This window comes from Sinohyriopsis cumingii, chromosome 2 (genome assembly GCF_028554795.1).
Source record: "Sinohyriopsis cumingii isolate HCF-2022 chromosome 2, ASM2855479v2, whole genome shotgun sequence".
NCBI lineage: Eukaryota > Metazoa > Mollusca > Bivalvia > Unionida > Unionidae > Sinohyriopsis > Sinohyriopsis cumingii.
Window position 1 is genome coordinate 136144836 of NC_142962.1, and position 14097 is coordinate 136158932.

The 14097-nt window shown below is 36.2% G+C and overlaps 1 protein-coding gene across 2 annotated transcripts in view; it reads right to left on the reverse strand.

The window, feature by feature from the left end:
* Positions 1-14097, reverse strand: part of LOC149805903 (17-beta-hydroxysteroid dehydrogenase type 6-like) — an 87394-nt gene that overhangs the window by 40710 nt on the left and 32587 nt on the right. Inside the window, exons 3-5 of one of the 2 annotated variants that reach the window (XM_089950666.1) lie at positions 13808-13990; positions 6753-6885; positions 5727-5997 (exon numbers count right to left, since the gene is read on the reverse strand). In XM_089950666.1, coding sequence (XP_089806792.1) covers positions 5955-5997; positions 6753-6885; positions 13808-13990 — 359 coding nt within the window. In that variant the 3' untranslated portion in view covers positions 5727-5954. Of the gene's footprint in view, positions 1-5726; positions 5998-6752; positions 6886-13807; positions 13991-14097 lie in introns of those variants that run through there. The other variant, XM_089950665.1, reaches the window with a different exon arrangement.

Genomic DNA, 14097 nt, shown 5'->3' on the forward strand with positions numbered 1-14097 from the left:
GATGTCAAAAAATAAGATATCCAAAGAATACTTCACAACTGATAAAATATCTTTAGATGCTATCAACAAACCTACTGGACATCCATGTGAAACATACCTTTACTGTCAGCAATTTGAAACGTTTATTCAATCCTTTCAAGGATTTCAGCTTTATGTCAAATTTTTCCATGGCTAATTAGAAAGGAGAAACTTTATATACTGTGCAACTATTTTATTATTTAAAATCTAACTTCGTTCTCCATAAATTCTATATCTGGTTTTGTTGAATCGCTGTAGATTTATCTGATCTTCAACTTGCAATATAAATTTTGCCGAATACTCATTAATGTCTTTACTCAGATCAATAAATAATTTACTCTTACCTCGTACAATAATGTTTCAAATTAATAAACGACACCATTGCTATCATGATTTATGGTTCTTATCTCGATCTTATCATCATTAAATGCAAAATGTAAATTAGCGTCTTTTCTAATACTGGTCAGTATATTGTTTTAATGTTTGAAAACAAATAAAACCTTTTTATTCTCTTCTATGTGACCACACTTAACACGCTTGTATGTGACCACATTTTACACGCATGTATGTGACCACACTTTACATGCTTGTATGTGACTACACTTTACACGCTTGTATGTGTCCACACTTGACACGCTTGAATGTGACCACACTTTACACGATCCACACCCGTAAACAAGTACACATTATCTCTTGATATTAAAATTGTAACTCTGATGTTAAACGCATGAAATCTTTCCATCAGCTCTCCAACAATTGTTTAATGTACGTCACTGTAACTTTACGCCATTGTTTATATTGCGTAAAATAATACTGTTCATTTGGAATGTCGAAAACAGAAATAATATATAATATAGTCTTGAGACTTAGATGCACATTTGGTTCAAGAGTGACCTACATATCACTTTTGAAGACAGCACCATTCTATAACATGGTCCTGGAACCTTAGGATACTTTTGGTTTCAGAACGAAGTATGAATGAAATGTTCTGGTATAACGACACGAGATTTGAAGTACGAAATTTGACTAAGGCAACACCAATGTATACCAAAATCCATAGACTTAGTGGTATTTTAGTTTGAAAATAATATAAACGATCCCAAAATGTTCTTGTAAAGAGACACGGAACGGCAATACACATAAATAAGGCATATTTTACGCTGGATTTAACAAGTTTTACCTGGTTAAGTTGTCCTGAACTTGCACATCTATATTACTGGAAAGGATTAGCACGATAGCGAAATGTAGTGTCGAATAAATGAGCAACCCATTTCTATGAGATATGGTCTTAGTTGGCAGATAAACACTGTTCCATTATATGGCCCATTCCCCCTTATGCTGGAGGCTTTTATTTACGGATAAAATGGTTGTTTTCGTGACATGAAAATACCCGTTTAGATTTGGAAAGGTGCGGGCAATTACTCTTGGAATAAAGTCAAATATCATTGCATCCCAGGGCCTCCTGAGAGAGGTGATGTTCTCAATTAGTCCCAGGGCCTCCTGAGAGAGGTGATGTTCTCAATTAGTCATATTTGGCTGGCAATCTAATTATGAGTGCATACCCAAGTTTCACACTAATTACACTGTACGTCACACACAGATGACCTTGGTGTCTATTAATTAACTCAGTTTTGGACATTTCAATAACAGTTTCCATATTTTACTTACGAAGCAACATTTCATTTTACAATAAGAAGTGTGGGTGAGAGGTAGTAGTGGTGGAGACAAAGATTTGCTTCGCGTTAGATTACTGTGTTCGTTACTGATTAAAAACAGGATCTTTGACACTAAAAATCGGACAGAAAGACAAAAAGAAGCCAAACGATTGTAAAGTAGTGGCCAAACAGTTTTACTCACTACCTCGATCCCATTTACCCCCACCAAAGTCGATAACCGGATTTAGAAGTTGTTTGCTAACATCCGTATTACGGTAAACAGTTCACATACTCCAGTTGGGAGCGACCTACCGACAAAAAATATATTTTCAGCTAGGCCATAAATATCCTTCCTGTTATTGATTTGAGACGGTGATATCAAATTGTGATAACCGAATTCCTGCTTTTCTAAGAACTCGTACGAATGCCAAGCTCAAGAAAATGATTCATATCCTTTTTATAATTATGTTCTCTGGACACGCAAGAGTATCTTCGTCAAAGCGGTAATCCAAGACAAAAAAGTGCCGCAATACACAGTGCACTAAAGCAAACAAAAAATCTTTGCGGGAAAACTGTGGATAAGGAAGTGACTTTTTCTTCGAGCTGGAATATGTTTTTGCTAAAGACATGCGGTTTTGCATATAAAACAAGGAGGATGCAGACAGGCAGGCGGATAAAACGTTTTATTCCCTTCCAGCGGATGGACGAGATGAATTTTTATATAAAAAATATTAGAATCCTCCGATAAGTTAAAATGGTGGAAATCTTACAACGGCTGATAGAATATCGAACACATAAAAGAAGTTCCGGTGAGAGCTGAAAACAAGCAAAAAGAGCAAAGACATGCGATGGACAGACTAATTTCAGATAAGCCGAGACTGTATTTAAATTTCTTTTATTGTATTATCTAAAAGAACAAAAACAAAATTAAAATAAACTTTATTCTTTCTTTGTTAGCCTTATCAACCCATCCACTTATCCCCCTTAAACTGCGCCTTCCAAACTGCAAGAGGCCAATCGGAACATCTCGTCACATTCTGCTAAAATCCACGTCGAAAATATCAAATTGCTCACCACCTGAACCATCTAGGCGATTTCTGCGAGACAAAATGATGCCTCAGAAGTATGTCAGTCCAGTAATGTTTACATCAAAATATGTACTTGTTCGCCGAAAATGTCTTAGCGAAAAAGAAACCACAATCTACTCAGACCATTTCGGCTATTTCTATTTCTAAAATAGGGATGTCGGAGAAGCAGCGAACTAAAAAAGAAATTAAACAAGTTCAAAGTATTTGGTCAGTCATTGTTCCATAAATAACAGAAGTGGTTCTAACATCAGCTAATGGCAGCTCTCGGCAAACATTCGAGGTTCAAGCTGAAAGACTGACATCGACGTTGCGAATGGGTATGGATGTGCCCCGATTAGGCAAGAAGCTATACAAAATTCACTATTCCTCATCGCTGACAACTGCGTCACACTTCCGGTACTCGCGAGATCGCAGATAACCATCATCCTATACACTTAGTGAAAGTACAGAATCTTCTTACTCTTTTCCCATGATGCACCGCGTTGATGTATGTCGGCGCAGTAATTTATAGAAAAATCATCAAGTATTATTCGTCTTTTTAATGTTCCCATTAATTTATATATGTTGCTATTTTAATTTGCAGATATGCACATGTAAAATGTAGATTTATAATATTTTCAACTTGGTAGTATATGTGTGTTATGAGCTGGATGCTTATTTATTTATTTATTTCCGAGACTTAATACTCAGTGGAGATGGCAGCTCGCAACAAAGCAGATTTCTTACAGGTCACAGTTTGTTTTCATTCGCAGCTTTTTTGTCAATCCTACTGTCAATCCTATCGCCTGAAAGTTCACACAAAGAAATACGATCTATCTGGATTACATTGAACATTTTTACAGTTTGAGAGACTACATTATTGCGAGGGAAATTACGAATGAAAAATAGATCATTCGTATCTTCTCTGTCAAGCCTTATTTCATAAATATATCGAAAGTGGTCCGAATGTGAGGTACATCCATATATACATTCGAGGTATGATCCGTAAGACTGACCCCGAAGCTGCTAATTACCGTTACAACGAGTTGAACACTTCCCTCTGAACCGCTCTGATTAATTAATATTAATCAGAGCGGCTCAGTGGAAAGTTTTCAACTCGCTGTTATGGGAAGTAGGTCACTGTTGTGTCAATGACATGACGAATCGGGAGACAGATTTATTATCTAGTAGCCTATGATATGGGCTAACCCAAAAATGCAACGTGCACGGTGTATCAAAATAACATGCATGCTGTAAACCTACTTTACCGCGGCTACTAAATTTCAAATAATTTTGCAACAATTTTATTTTAGCTGACATATTGTTCGTCTTTCAAATGTTCCCATACATTTATAGAGGTTGTTAGTTTATTTCGCAGATAACCATGGGCAAAATGTAGATTTATATTTTCACTTAATAGTATTAGTGTGTTTTGTGGGATGCTTACTTTTTTACAAGACGTAATATGCAGACGACATGACAGCTCGCAACTATACAGGTTTCTGACAGGTCACAGATTGCCGACTAGTATGTTTATTATATGTAAACAAGTTGCAGTAGCAATAAATGCGGCTTGCCCTTCCCTTAGGATTATAAATATCAGACGATGAAATGTCGGTCTAAGCTATGTTATCTTTGTTCATATTGTCATGCTATCACTGGGAATGTAATGGAGGATCGAACATATACAAAGGAGGTGGACTTAAATCTCCTATTGTTTGTGTGCGATAGGATGACAGAGCATTCATTAACCCTGTCCTTACACAGAAGTAGAAGATCCGATAATATTTTGGGGGTAAAACCAGCTTGACGAGGCCCTGAATTCGTTGACTAACGACATAAATATTTAAGACCCACTGTAGCCTTTGTTCTTACAATACAGTTAACGGCTACTGGTTACATACTATTCAACACAGGTGGGACGGGATAGTATTTTTATTGTGACCAAATGGCTAAAAAGTATGGTAATAGTGATGTCCCACTTTAGTTGTGGCATACCCCATTTAGCAGTAAGTGTGTGAAAGTACAATTTATAATAAAAACAATTCCATACCCTTTTGTCCACATACTTTGATGCAGTGTTCATCAATATTGAATCTGTATGTGGTGAAAATTGAAGGCCACTGACACTTATGAAAAATCTATTTAGTGCCAAGAAGTGGATTTTAATAAAACTTGGAGAAATTGAACATGAAATCTTTGCTGCACATCTGTTTGTAAATAATATGGATTCTAGTCAGTCCTCAACAACCTTGACAGTAGTGTCTAAAAATAGATGAGCCGCATTTTATGATGAGAACAGCAACACAGTTCTTCATGTATTTTGGTACTAACAGTATTTACATATTTTAGTCCAAAAACAGTATGATGATCCCCGAAATAAAGCGTATGGAATATTCATATGCTCTGCTAACATGTCGTTCATTACATGCTGAACAATCTATTCTGCCACAATTTATTAATTAATGAATTTTGAGTTTAAATCTCAAACCATTTTCTTCATATCCTTGTAATGAGTTCTAGACAAAATGTACAAAATCCCATGACTTTGGTCTAATATATTCCCTTTATGTAGACCACCAGCCACATTAAACTGCTTCAGTGTATCCTGGTTTCTAAAGCATGTCTTCGCAAATGAATACACTGTACAATGATAAAAACCAATTTATTCAGTAGTGTCATACAAAAACAACTTTACTAGCTATCACAAATACATAAAAATTAACTAAATCTCCAATAATATGTATGTACATAACTGTACATAAAAGTGTAAACTCTTTTTCTATACGTGGCCTATTCCAAACACCGTATAATCCAACGTAGAAAAGCAGATATATATATATATATATATATATATATATATATATATATATATATATATATATATATATATATATATATATATATATATATATATATATATATATATTTACCGTCATTAAGCATGTTAAACAATACTTTATCTAACCTTCACGAATTAGTAACAATCATGACAGCCACCGGAACTGAACGAAATACCATCTTGTAAAGAATGCAACCAGTGCTGTAGCGGTCTTAGCGAGGTGCGAAAGGTGCGTCCTGAGCAATAACTTCCAAGTTAACCGCATGCATATACGAACAACGTAAAATCACGCGAACCTCATCTCATCAACACCTAATTCTGAAGCAACGAACAATAAATACTTAATAATACAATCTTTGCTGTTGTCAAATTCTAATGCAGTGTACTCCATGACCTGGTGAAGGTCTCCCTGCGCCTAAAAAAGAGATATGACTCACTAATATTCATGCTCTATCAATCAAGTGACAGTGTTTTAAGTGGTTCTGACTTAAATGCGCTTATGATAATTCAATGTGTTCGAACTGTTTCTGACCTGTTATTTCACCGTATTGGGATTAAACCTACCCTTGCGCGTGACCTGTTGAAGGGAACGCCAAACGTTGCTCATGTCACTTCAGGTCAGCGTCCCGTACAGGTCAATTCCCACACACTAAAATGGGTAATCAATTAACTACTACATAAACGATAGTGGGAATATGAATGCACAGCGTAACTATAGTGACAGTGTTTAATTTCAAATCAAATATACCTCCCCTTTTCCGTTATATAGTCTTCTGATATGATATCGTGCCTGTAATACATAAAATTCCAACCCATTACCAACAAACTATCGTAGAGAATACACACACGCATCAGAGCGCCAGCCTAAAAGCACACGAATGCACATTCATTATCATATGTATCACCGTGAAATAAAATCGGAAGTGTGCTCGCTCTGTACCTGTGTGAATCTGGATTGGGTTCCACGATGATACAGTGTTGGCTATACGAGGTCGATGGTTCTCTCATATACATCTCATTTAAAGTACCAGAAATGCAGCAAACGGACTTTTAGCGTCGCGGTTTTCATTGCTTTTGACTTAAGAAAAGATACGGGGAAAAAGAATACATAAAAACCAAAATTAATCCGCCGAGTAAAATACACAAAGAAAGAAAGATAACTTTACTTACTTGTACAAACCTGGTTCAATTGTGATGACCCTGACATTGAATTTTGCCATTTCTTGTCGAAGAGCATCTGAAAAGGCTATGCAGGCTTTTTTTGACATCGAATAGGCTGCAAATGCAGGCACTGTAAACCGTCCTGCGGTAAAATAATATTGATAAATAATATTAGTTAAAATAGAAACAACCCCAACAAATATTAAACATGGATATTAGACTGTATCGGTGACAAAACAATTTTGAAATCATCCAGACAGGAGAAGCATGATGCAAATGGGATCAAACAGAAACTTCCTATTTATGTAGACTTTTGATCACGTTCTGCCCGAATTAATGTATGGACTGTATAAACTGCATCATATAGACATACGATGGGTATTAAACAAGTTATGAATTAGTGCTTTGTGCAACAAATTTTATTATTAGTGAATACTGTCAGTGCATCTTTCAAAGCAACCCCCCCCCCCCGCGTCTGTACATACTTACTGGTTATCTGTTAACTTTATGGAAGTCGACCTTGAAAATAGTCTGATAATACCATAAAAGGGCCCAGATTTTACAGTATGCTAATCAGATAATAACCATCAAGTGCCCGGATCTTACAGTATGCTCTTTGCTCAGTAGAAACTTGTTCTTTTTCTACGAGATTTGTAGCTCAGTATCATTAACCTATGTTACATCACATGCACATCTCTGCAGGTGTTCTGCATGTTGTACGCGAAGATGCAGATCATTTTATGGAACTTTATCCTGTCTATCCATCGGCATTAAATAAAACTGACAGATCTAAAGAAATCAAGAAAGGTTATAACAAGATATTCAGAATTGTTCAAATCTCCTCGTATATTGATGAAATTATCAAAGTACAAGTGTTTTATGTGGGTCATAAATCGTACCGATATAAATCGTTCTATAAGATCAAGCGAGAGAGAAAACTCAACTTTGCTCAGTAACAGAACAAAGAGACAAATCACATGCGGAGTGATGAAAAAACTGAACAAACTTCGACCATAATACGTTTCGAGAAAACTTGTAAAATTATTGGGTACAGACTATGACGACGACAACACTGAAATGGAAGATGAAGTAGAAAAAGATGGTTGTGATGAAAGAAGGAAAAGAAAACAACCATGACCATGACGACATAAAACAAAAGGAGCAGGTAATGAAAAAGGAATTATCGGACAGTTATAACCATTATAAAGTACGAACTTTGAATTTCTAAGTGATGAATTAGATTCAAATGAAGCAAAGAAAATGCTTATGCTGATACATGTATGAACCATTTGACGTTATGTATGACAGCAAAATTTACTGAGATGAAAAAATATCGGTCTTTGCAGCTGCAATGTAGCGAAAAGCGTAGAGACAGATCAACCAACGCATTATTCAAAGGTAGTTTGGGATCTGCGCTGTTAACAGCTAGGTGTATGTGATATATACAAGTAAATTCGGAATATCTATGGAAACTTTAAACTGACTAATTATAATGTAGTTTATGTATGATAAAAGGCATATAAAATGACAAACAACCTATTAAATGATAAACAACCAATCTTAATGAAATAACTGATAATAACGTCAGAAGAATTAATAATATCCACGCTCAGCGTTTCGAAAAATACGTTACAATGTTTACCAATATGGTACAGTGCTTACAAATACGTTACAATGCTTACCAATATGGTACAATGCTTACCAATATGGTAGTGTTTACAAATATGATACAGTACTTACCAATATGGTGCAATGCATACCAATATGGTACAGCGTTTACAAATATGATACAGTACTTACCAATATGGTGCAATGCATACCAATATGGTAGTGTTTACAAATATGATACAGTACTTACCAATATGGTGCAATGCATACCAATATGGTAGTGTTTACAAATATGATACAGTACTTACCAATATGGTGCAATGCATACCAATATGGTACAGCGTTTACAAATATGATACAGTACTTACCAATATGGTGCAATGCATACCAATATGGTAGTGTTTACAAATATGATACAGTACTTACCAATATGGTGCAATGCATACCAATATGGTACAGCGTTTACAAATATGATACAGTACTTACCAATATGGTGCAATGCATACCAATATGGTAGTGTTTACAAATATGATACAGTACTTACCAATATGGTGCAATGCATACCAATATGGTACAGCGTTTACAAATATGATACAGTACTTACCAATATGGTGCAATGCATACCAATATGGTACAGCGTTTACAAATATGATACAGTACTTACCAATATGGTGCAATGCATACCAATATGGTACAGCGTTTACAAATATGATACAATGCTTACCAATATCAATACTGAGGCTACTGAAAATAATGGTTGTGGCATTTACGCTTCAGTATGGCGCAAGCGAGATGGAAAAAATGAACTGTGTCGACGGAAACGAGTAAAATCCCAGATAAGTCATTAGAATAATTATAGGGTGCAAATTTAACATTAGTTTCGTCTTTATTTAGCCACATACAATAAACTTTCGCACTGTACTTTAATCATAAACATTAAACATTCCAGTTCAAATCGAGATATCAAGATATTAAAAATTCCAGTTCAAATCGAGATATCAAGATATTAAAAATTCCAGTTCAAATCGAGATATCAAGTTTTATTCTCGAGTACCTGCATGACCAGAGTGTCTTTCTTGGTTTCATTTCAGCAAAGTATGTGTGTTTGCTCGTTGGGTTATGATTCCCAATATCTATGGTGCTTTGGTTAGCACTATCTAGGAGATAACAGATGTTTTTGCCCGGATCTAGCTAATAATAAAATATGAAATTATTGGAAGGAGTAACAGAGATCTGAGAAAAGACATATAACAGAACAACACGAGCCCGCCCCCCCCCCCCCGTATATAAAATAAAACAATATAATCAATTACATGAACAAAATGAAAATGAACATGACAGTTGGACCATACACTTTCTGTTAAAAATAGAATTACAAAATTTATGCGAGATGCAATTAGCCTTTCTGTTCTACCGATAAAACAAATTTTATCATAAAACTAGGTGACTGATCGAACTCTAAATGCCGGCATGTCAGCATAACCGAATTGTTCCCGGTCCTTTTCAAATCACTGTTGGTGACAGGTCAGCGTTGCCGTTTTTCTTTTCCTTTCCTCTCTCTGCCTGCCTTCTTCAGGTCCTCAAACGTAACTTGGTTGCAGTCTTTGCACACTAGAGGGTGCACAGTGATGGAGCTAATTTTTCATTAAAATAAATAAAACGTAACCTAAATATGTCAGTTTTTTCTCTTCCCATATTGTTATGTCAGATATCGTCTTATTGTAGCTAACAGAATAAGGCTTTGGTCAGTTCGCAACCTAATACTGATACACATTCCTATTACCATAAATTCGGTGTCTCTCTAGCATCAAACTATTGTGGACAGTTTTTTCTTCAATCGAATATCGTCGTTTCCGATGTTTGTCTAATAACTTTAAATCTCTGAGAGAGATTCAAAGATAATCTTAGTGATAGTTCCCAAGATTGTTAATTTTTTTAGGAGGACATATATAGGCTGGATGTGCAAAGAAATCATTATAAAATAGCAGGTTCGGAAAATAACAATCAACGTTTCACTCATCAATGCAATATCCCTCGTTTTTTATTTGGTTATGTTATTCCTGCAACTGTTTCAGTGAAAAAAAATCGGAGATATCATTCGGTTTCAATGGCTTCGAATTATTCCCTATGTTGTTATTTTTTGATGACGCGTCATCGAGTCGCAGCAACAACAATCGAAACCACTGGCTTATGGATAGTTCAAAATGGCAAAGATTGACATAGATCCGGGTCACAGTTATTACTTCCGGATCAGACACCACGAATGTTGCCACAATTGATACTTAGAGCATTTTTTAAATCATTCATTTTTGTAGTGAGAGATGGCTTTGAATTTGGCATTATTTGTGTTGATTTAAGGTAATTGTTTAATGTTTAGAATTTTAGTATTATAGTGTGGCTGTCTGTGTGTATTTCAGCGACAATGCACAATGAGTAATGAGGCAATAATGCTGATCCAGAAATGCAATCTGTGATTCACTGCACGTCCAACCTGTCAAAGAAATGCCGGATAACTTATAACAAGAACTTCACTGTAAATTTATCGTTGAAGGTGTTTTAGATTAACATATGATTTACTGAGACTTGGATACAATGGAAATTTCAGTACGAGAAGCAAATATAGCTACTGTAAAGAACAATAATTGTGACACCGAGTCCACATCCAAGGTCTTTAGGATAGCAAAGACTGAAGATGTTCAAAGTGGTGTTCTATAAAAATTCTGGCACGAGGTCACAAAATAGTGTGACACTAAGTTCCATTCTCATCAAATAAGAAGTAGATATCTTATTTTAGCCATTTGCTGACAGAAGATCTAAAATCCTCCGACTATGACCTGTTTTTCTCAGCCTTTACGGAACAATGAAGATCTAAACTCCTAACTCCGACTATGACCTTTTTTTCTCAGCCTTTTACAGAGCAATGTAGATCTTAAATCCTAACTCCGAATATGACCTCTTTTTCTCAGCCTTTAGGAGCAATGAAGGTCTAAAATCCTAACTCCGACTATGACCTCTTTTTCTCAGCCTTTACGGAGCAATGAAGATCTAAAATCCTGACTCCGACTATGACCTCTTTTTCTCAGCCTTTACGGAGCAATGAAGATCTAAAATCCTAACTCCGACTATGACCTCTTTTTATCAGCCTTTACGGAGCAATGAAGATCTAAAATCCTGACTCCGACTATGACCTCTTTTTATCAGCCTTTACGGAGCAATGAAGATCTAAAATCCTGACTCCGACTATGACCTCTTTTTCTCAGCCTTTACGGAGCAATGAAGATCTAAAATCCTGACTCCGACAATGACCTCTTTTTCTCAGCCTTTACGGAGCAATGAAGATCTAAAATCCTGACTCCGACAATGACCTCTTTTTCTCAGCCTTTACGGAGGAATGAAGATCTAAAATCCTAACTCCGATGATGACCTCTTTTTTTCTCAGCCTTTACGGACCAATGAAGATCTAAACTCCTAACTCCGACTATGACCTTTTTTTCTCAGCCTTTTACAGAGCAATGTAGATCTTAAATCCTAACTCCGAATATGACCTCTTTTTCTCAGCCTTTAGGAGCAATGAAGGTCTAAAATCCTAACTCCGACTATGACCTCTTTTTCTCAGCCTTTACGGAGCAATGAAGATCTAAAATCCTAACTCCGACTATGACCTCTTTTTCTCAGCCTTTACGGAGCAATGAAGATCTAAAATCCAAACTCCGACTATGACCTCTTTTCTCAGCCTTTACGGAGCAATGATGATCCAAAATCCTAACTCCGATTATGACCTCTTTTTCCCAGCCTTTACGGAGCAATGAAGATCTAAAATCCTGACTCCGACTATGACCTCTTTTTCTCAGCCTTTACGGAGCAATGAAGATCTAAAATCCTGACTCCGACAATGACCTCTTTTTCTCAGCCTTTACGGAGCAATGAAGATCTAAAATCCTGACTCCGACAATGACCTCTTTTTCTCAGCCTTTACGGAGGAATGAAGATCTAAAATCCTAACTCCGATGATGACCTCTTTTTTTCTCAGCCTTTACGGAGCAATGAAGATCTAAACTCCTAACTCCGACTATGACCTTTTTTTCTCAGCCTTTACGGAGCAATGAAGATCTAAAATCCTGACTCCGACAATGACCTCTTTTTCTCAGCCTTTACGGAGGAATGAAGATCTAAAATCCTAACTCCGATGATGACCTCTTTTTCTCAGCCATTACGGAGCAATGAAGATCTAAAATCCAAACTCCGACTATGACCTCTTTTCTCAGCCTTTACGGAGCAATGATGATCCAAAATCCTAACTCCGACTATGACCTCTTTTTCCCAGCCTTTACGGAGCAATGAAGATCTAAAATCCTGACTCCGACTATGACCTCTTTTTATCAGCCTTTACGGAGCAATGAAGATCTAAAATCCTGACTCCGACAATGACCTCTTTTTCTCAGCCTTTACGGAGGAATGAAGATCTAAAATCCTAATTCCGACTATGACTTCTTTTTCTTCAGCCTTTACGGACCAATGAAGATCTAAAATCCTAACTCCGACTATGACCTCTTTTTCTCAGCCATTACGGAGCAATGAAGATCTAAAATCCAAACTCCGACTATGACCTCTTTTCTCAGCCTTTACGGAGCAATGATGATCCAAAATCCTAACTCCGACTATGACCTCTTTTTCCCAGCCTTTACGGAGCAATGAAGATCTAAAATCCTAACTCCGACTATGACCTCTTTTTCCTCAGCCTTTACGGAGCAATGAAGATCTAAAATCCTAACTCCGACTATGACCTCTTTTTCCTCAGGCTTTATGGAGCGATACATTTAAACTCATACTCATTTATCATACTACCAAAATGCTATAACTTTACTCATATCAAGTGAAACAAAATTAGAACTTTATTAAGTTCAGGTTGTCTCTTTCTCTATTAAATTTAAAAGACATATATTCAACTCCATAAGTTACATTTGCTTTTCGATATGAGGTTGTATGGAATGATTTGAGGACAATCTTCCAAGCAAGAGAAAGTGTGCTAAATCTAAGACCATGCCATAAATTCATAAAGTTTAAGACAGACAGACAAAATCAGAGAAAGAGTTTGTGAAAGCATGATCCAAAAGTATAACGGATACTTCCTTAAATTATCCGTTCTGACTACTTTTACACTTTAAAATATTTCATAAAAATTTACTCTCCTCAGGGCAGTAAAAGAATGACGTATAAAAACTGAGTGTCCAGTAAGTCTGAAATTTTTATTGAAATGAATTATGAATTCCATGTAAGATCTGTGCTGCACCCTCTGAATGAATTACATGTTTAACATAAAGTCCCAAGCATTGGCCTTACTGGAAAAGACTATTTTATTCCAGCATTCATCTAAGTGGTAAAGATGGTGCTTTGTAATTAACTAAATCTTATTTAAATATCTACGTAGATTATGTTTTAAACATCACGTAGATCACCTGCGAGACTAGCCACATTGATGATCCTCCCCTCAGCTTCTCTGACAAACGGGAGAAAAAGCTTCGTTACTCTGACAACCCCAAGTACGTTGACGTCCATGATTCTCTGGAACTGGGTGACGGAACACCATTCTATCTCAGTAAAGATGGCCACCCCAGCGTTATTCACTACAGCCCATAATACTGGAATAATTAAAATTTGTTTATGAGCTTTGCAATGTGGTTCGAAATAAAATAACTGCATTCAGATTTTTCATGGTTTCTTTATTTCGGTCTGTCGCCTCGCATAT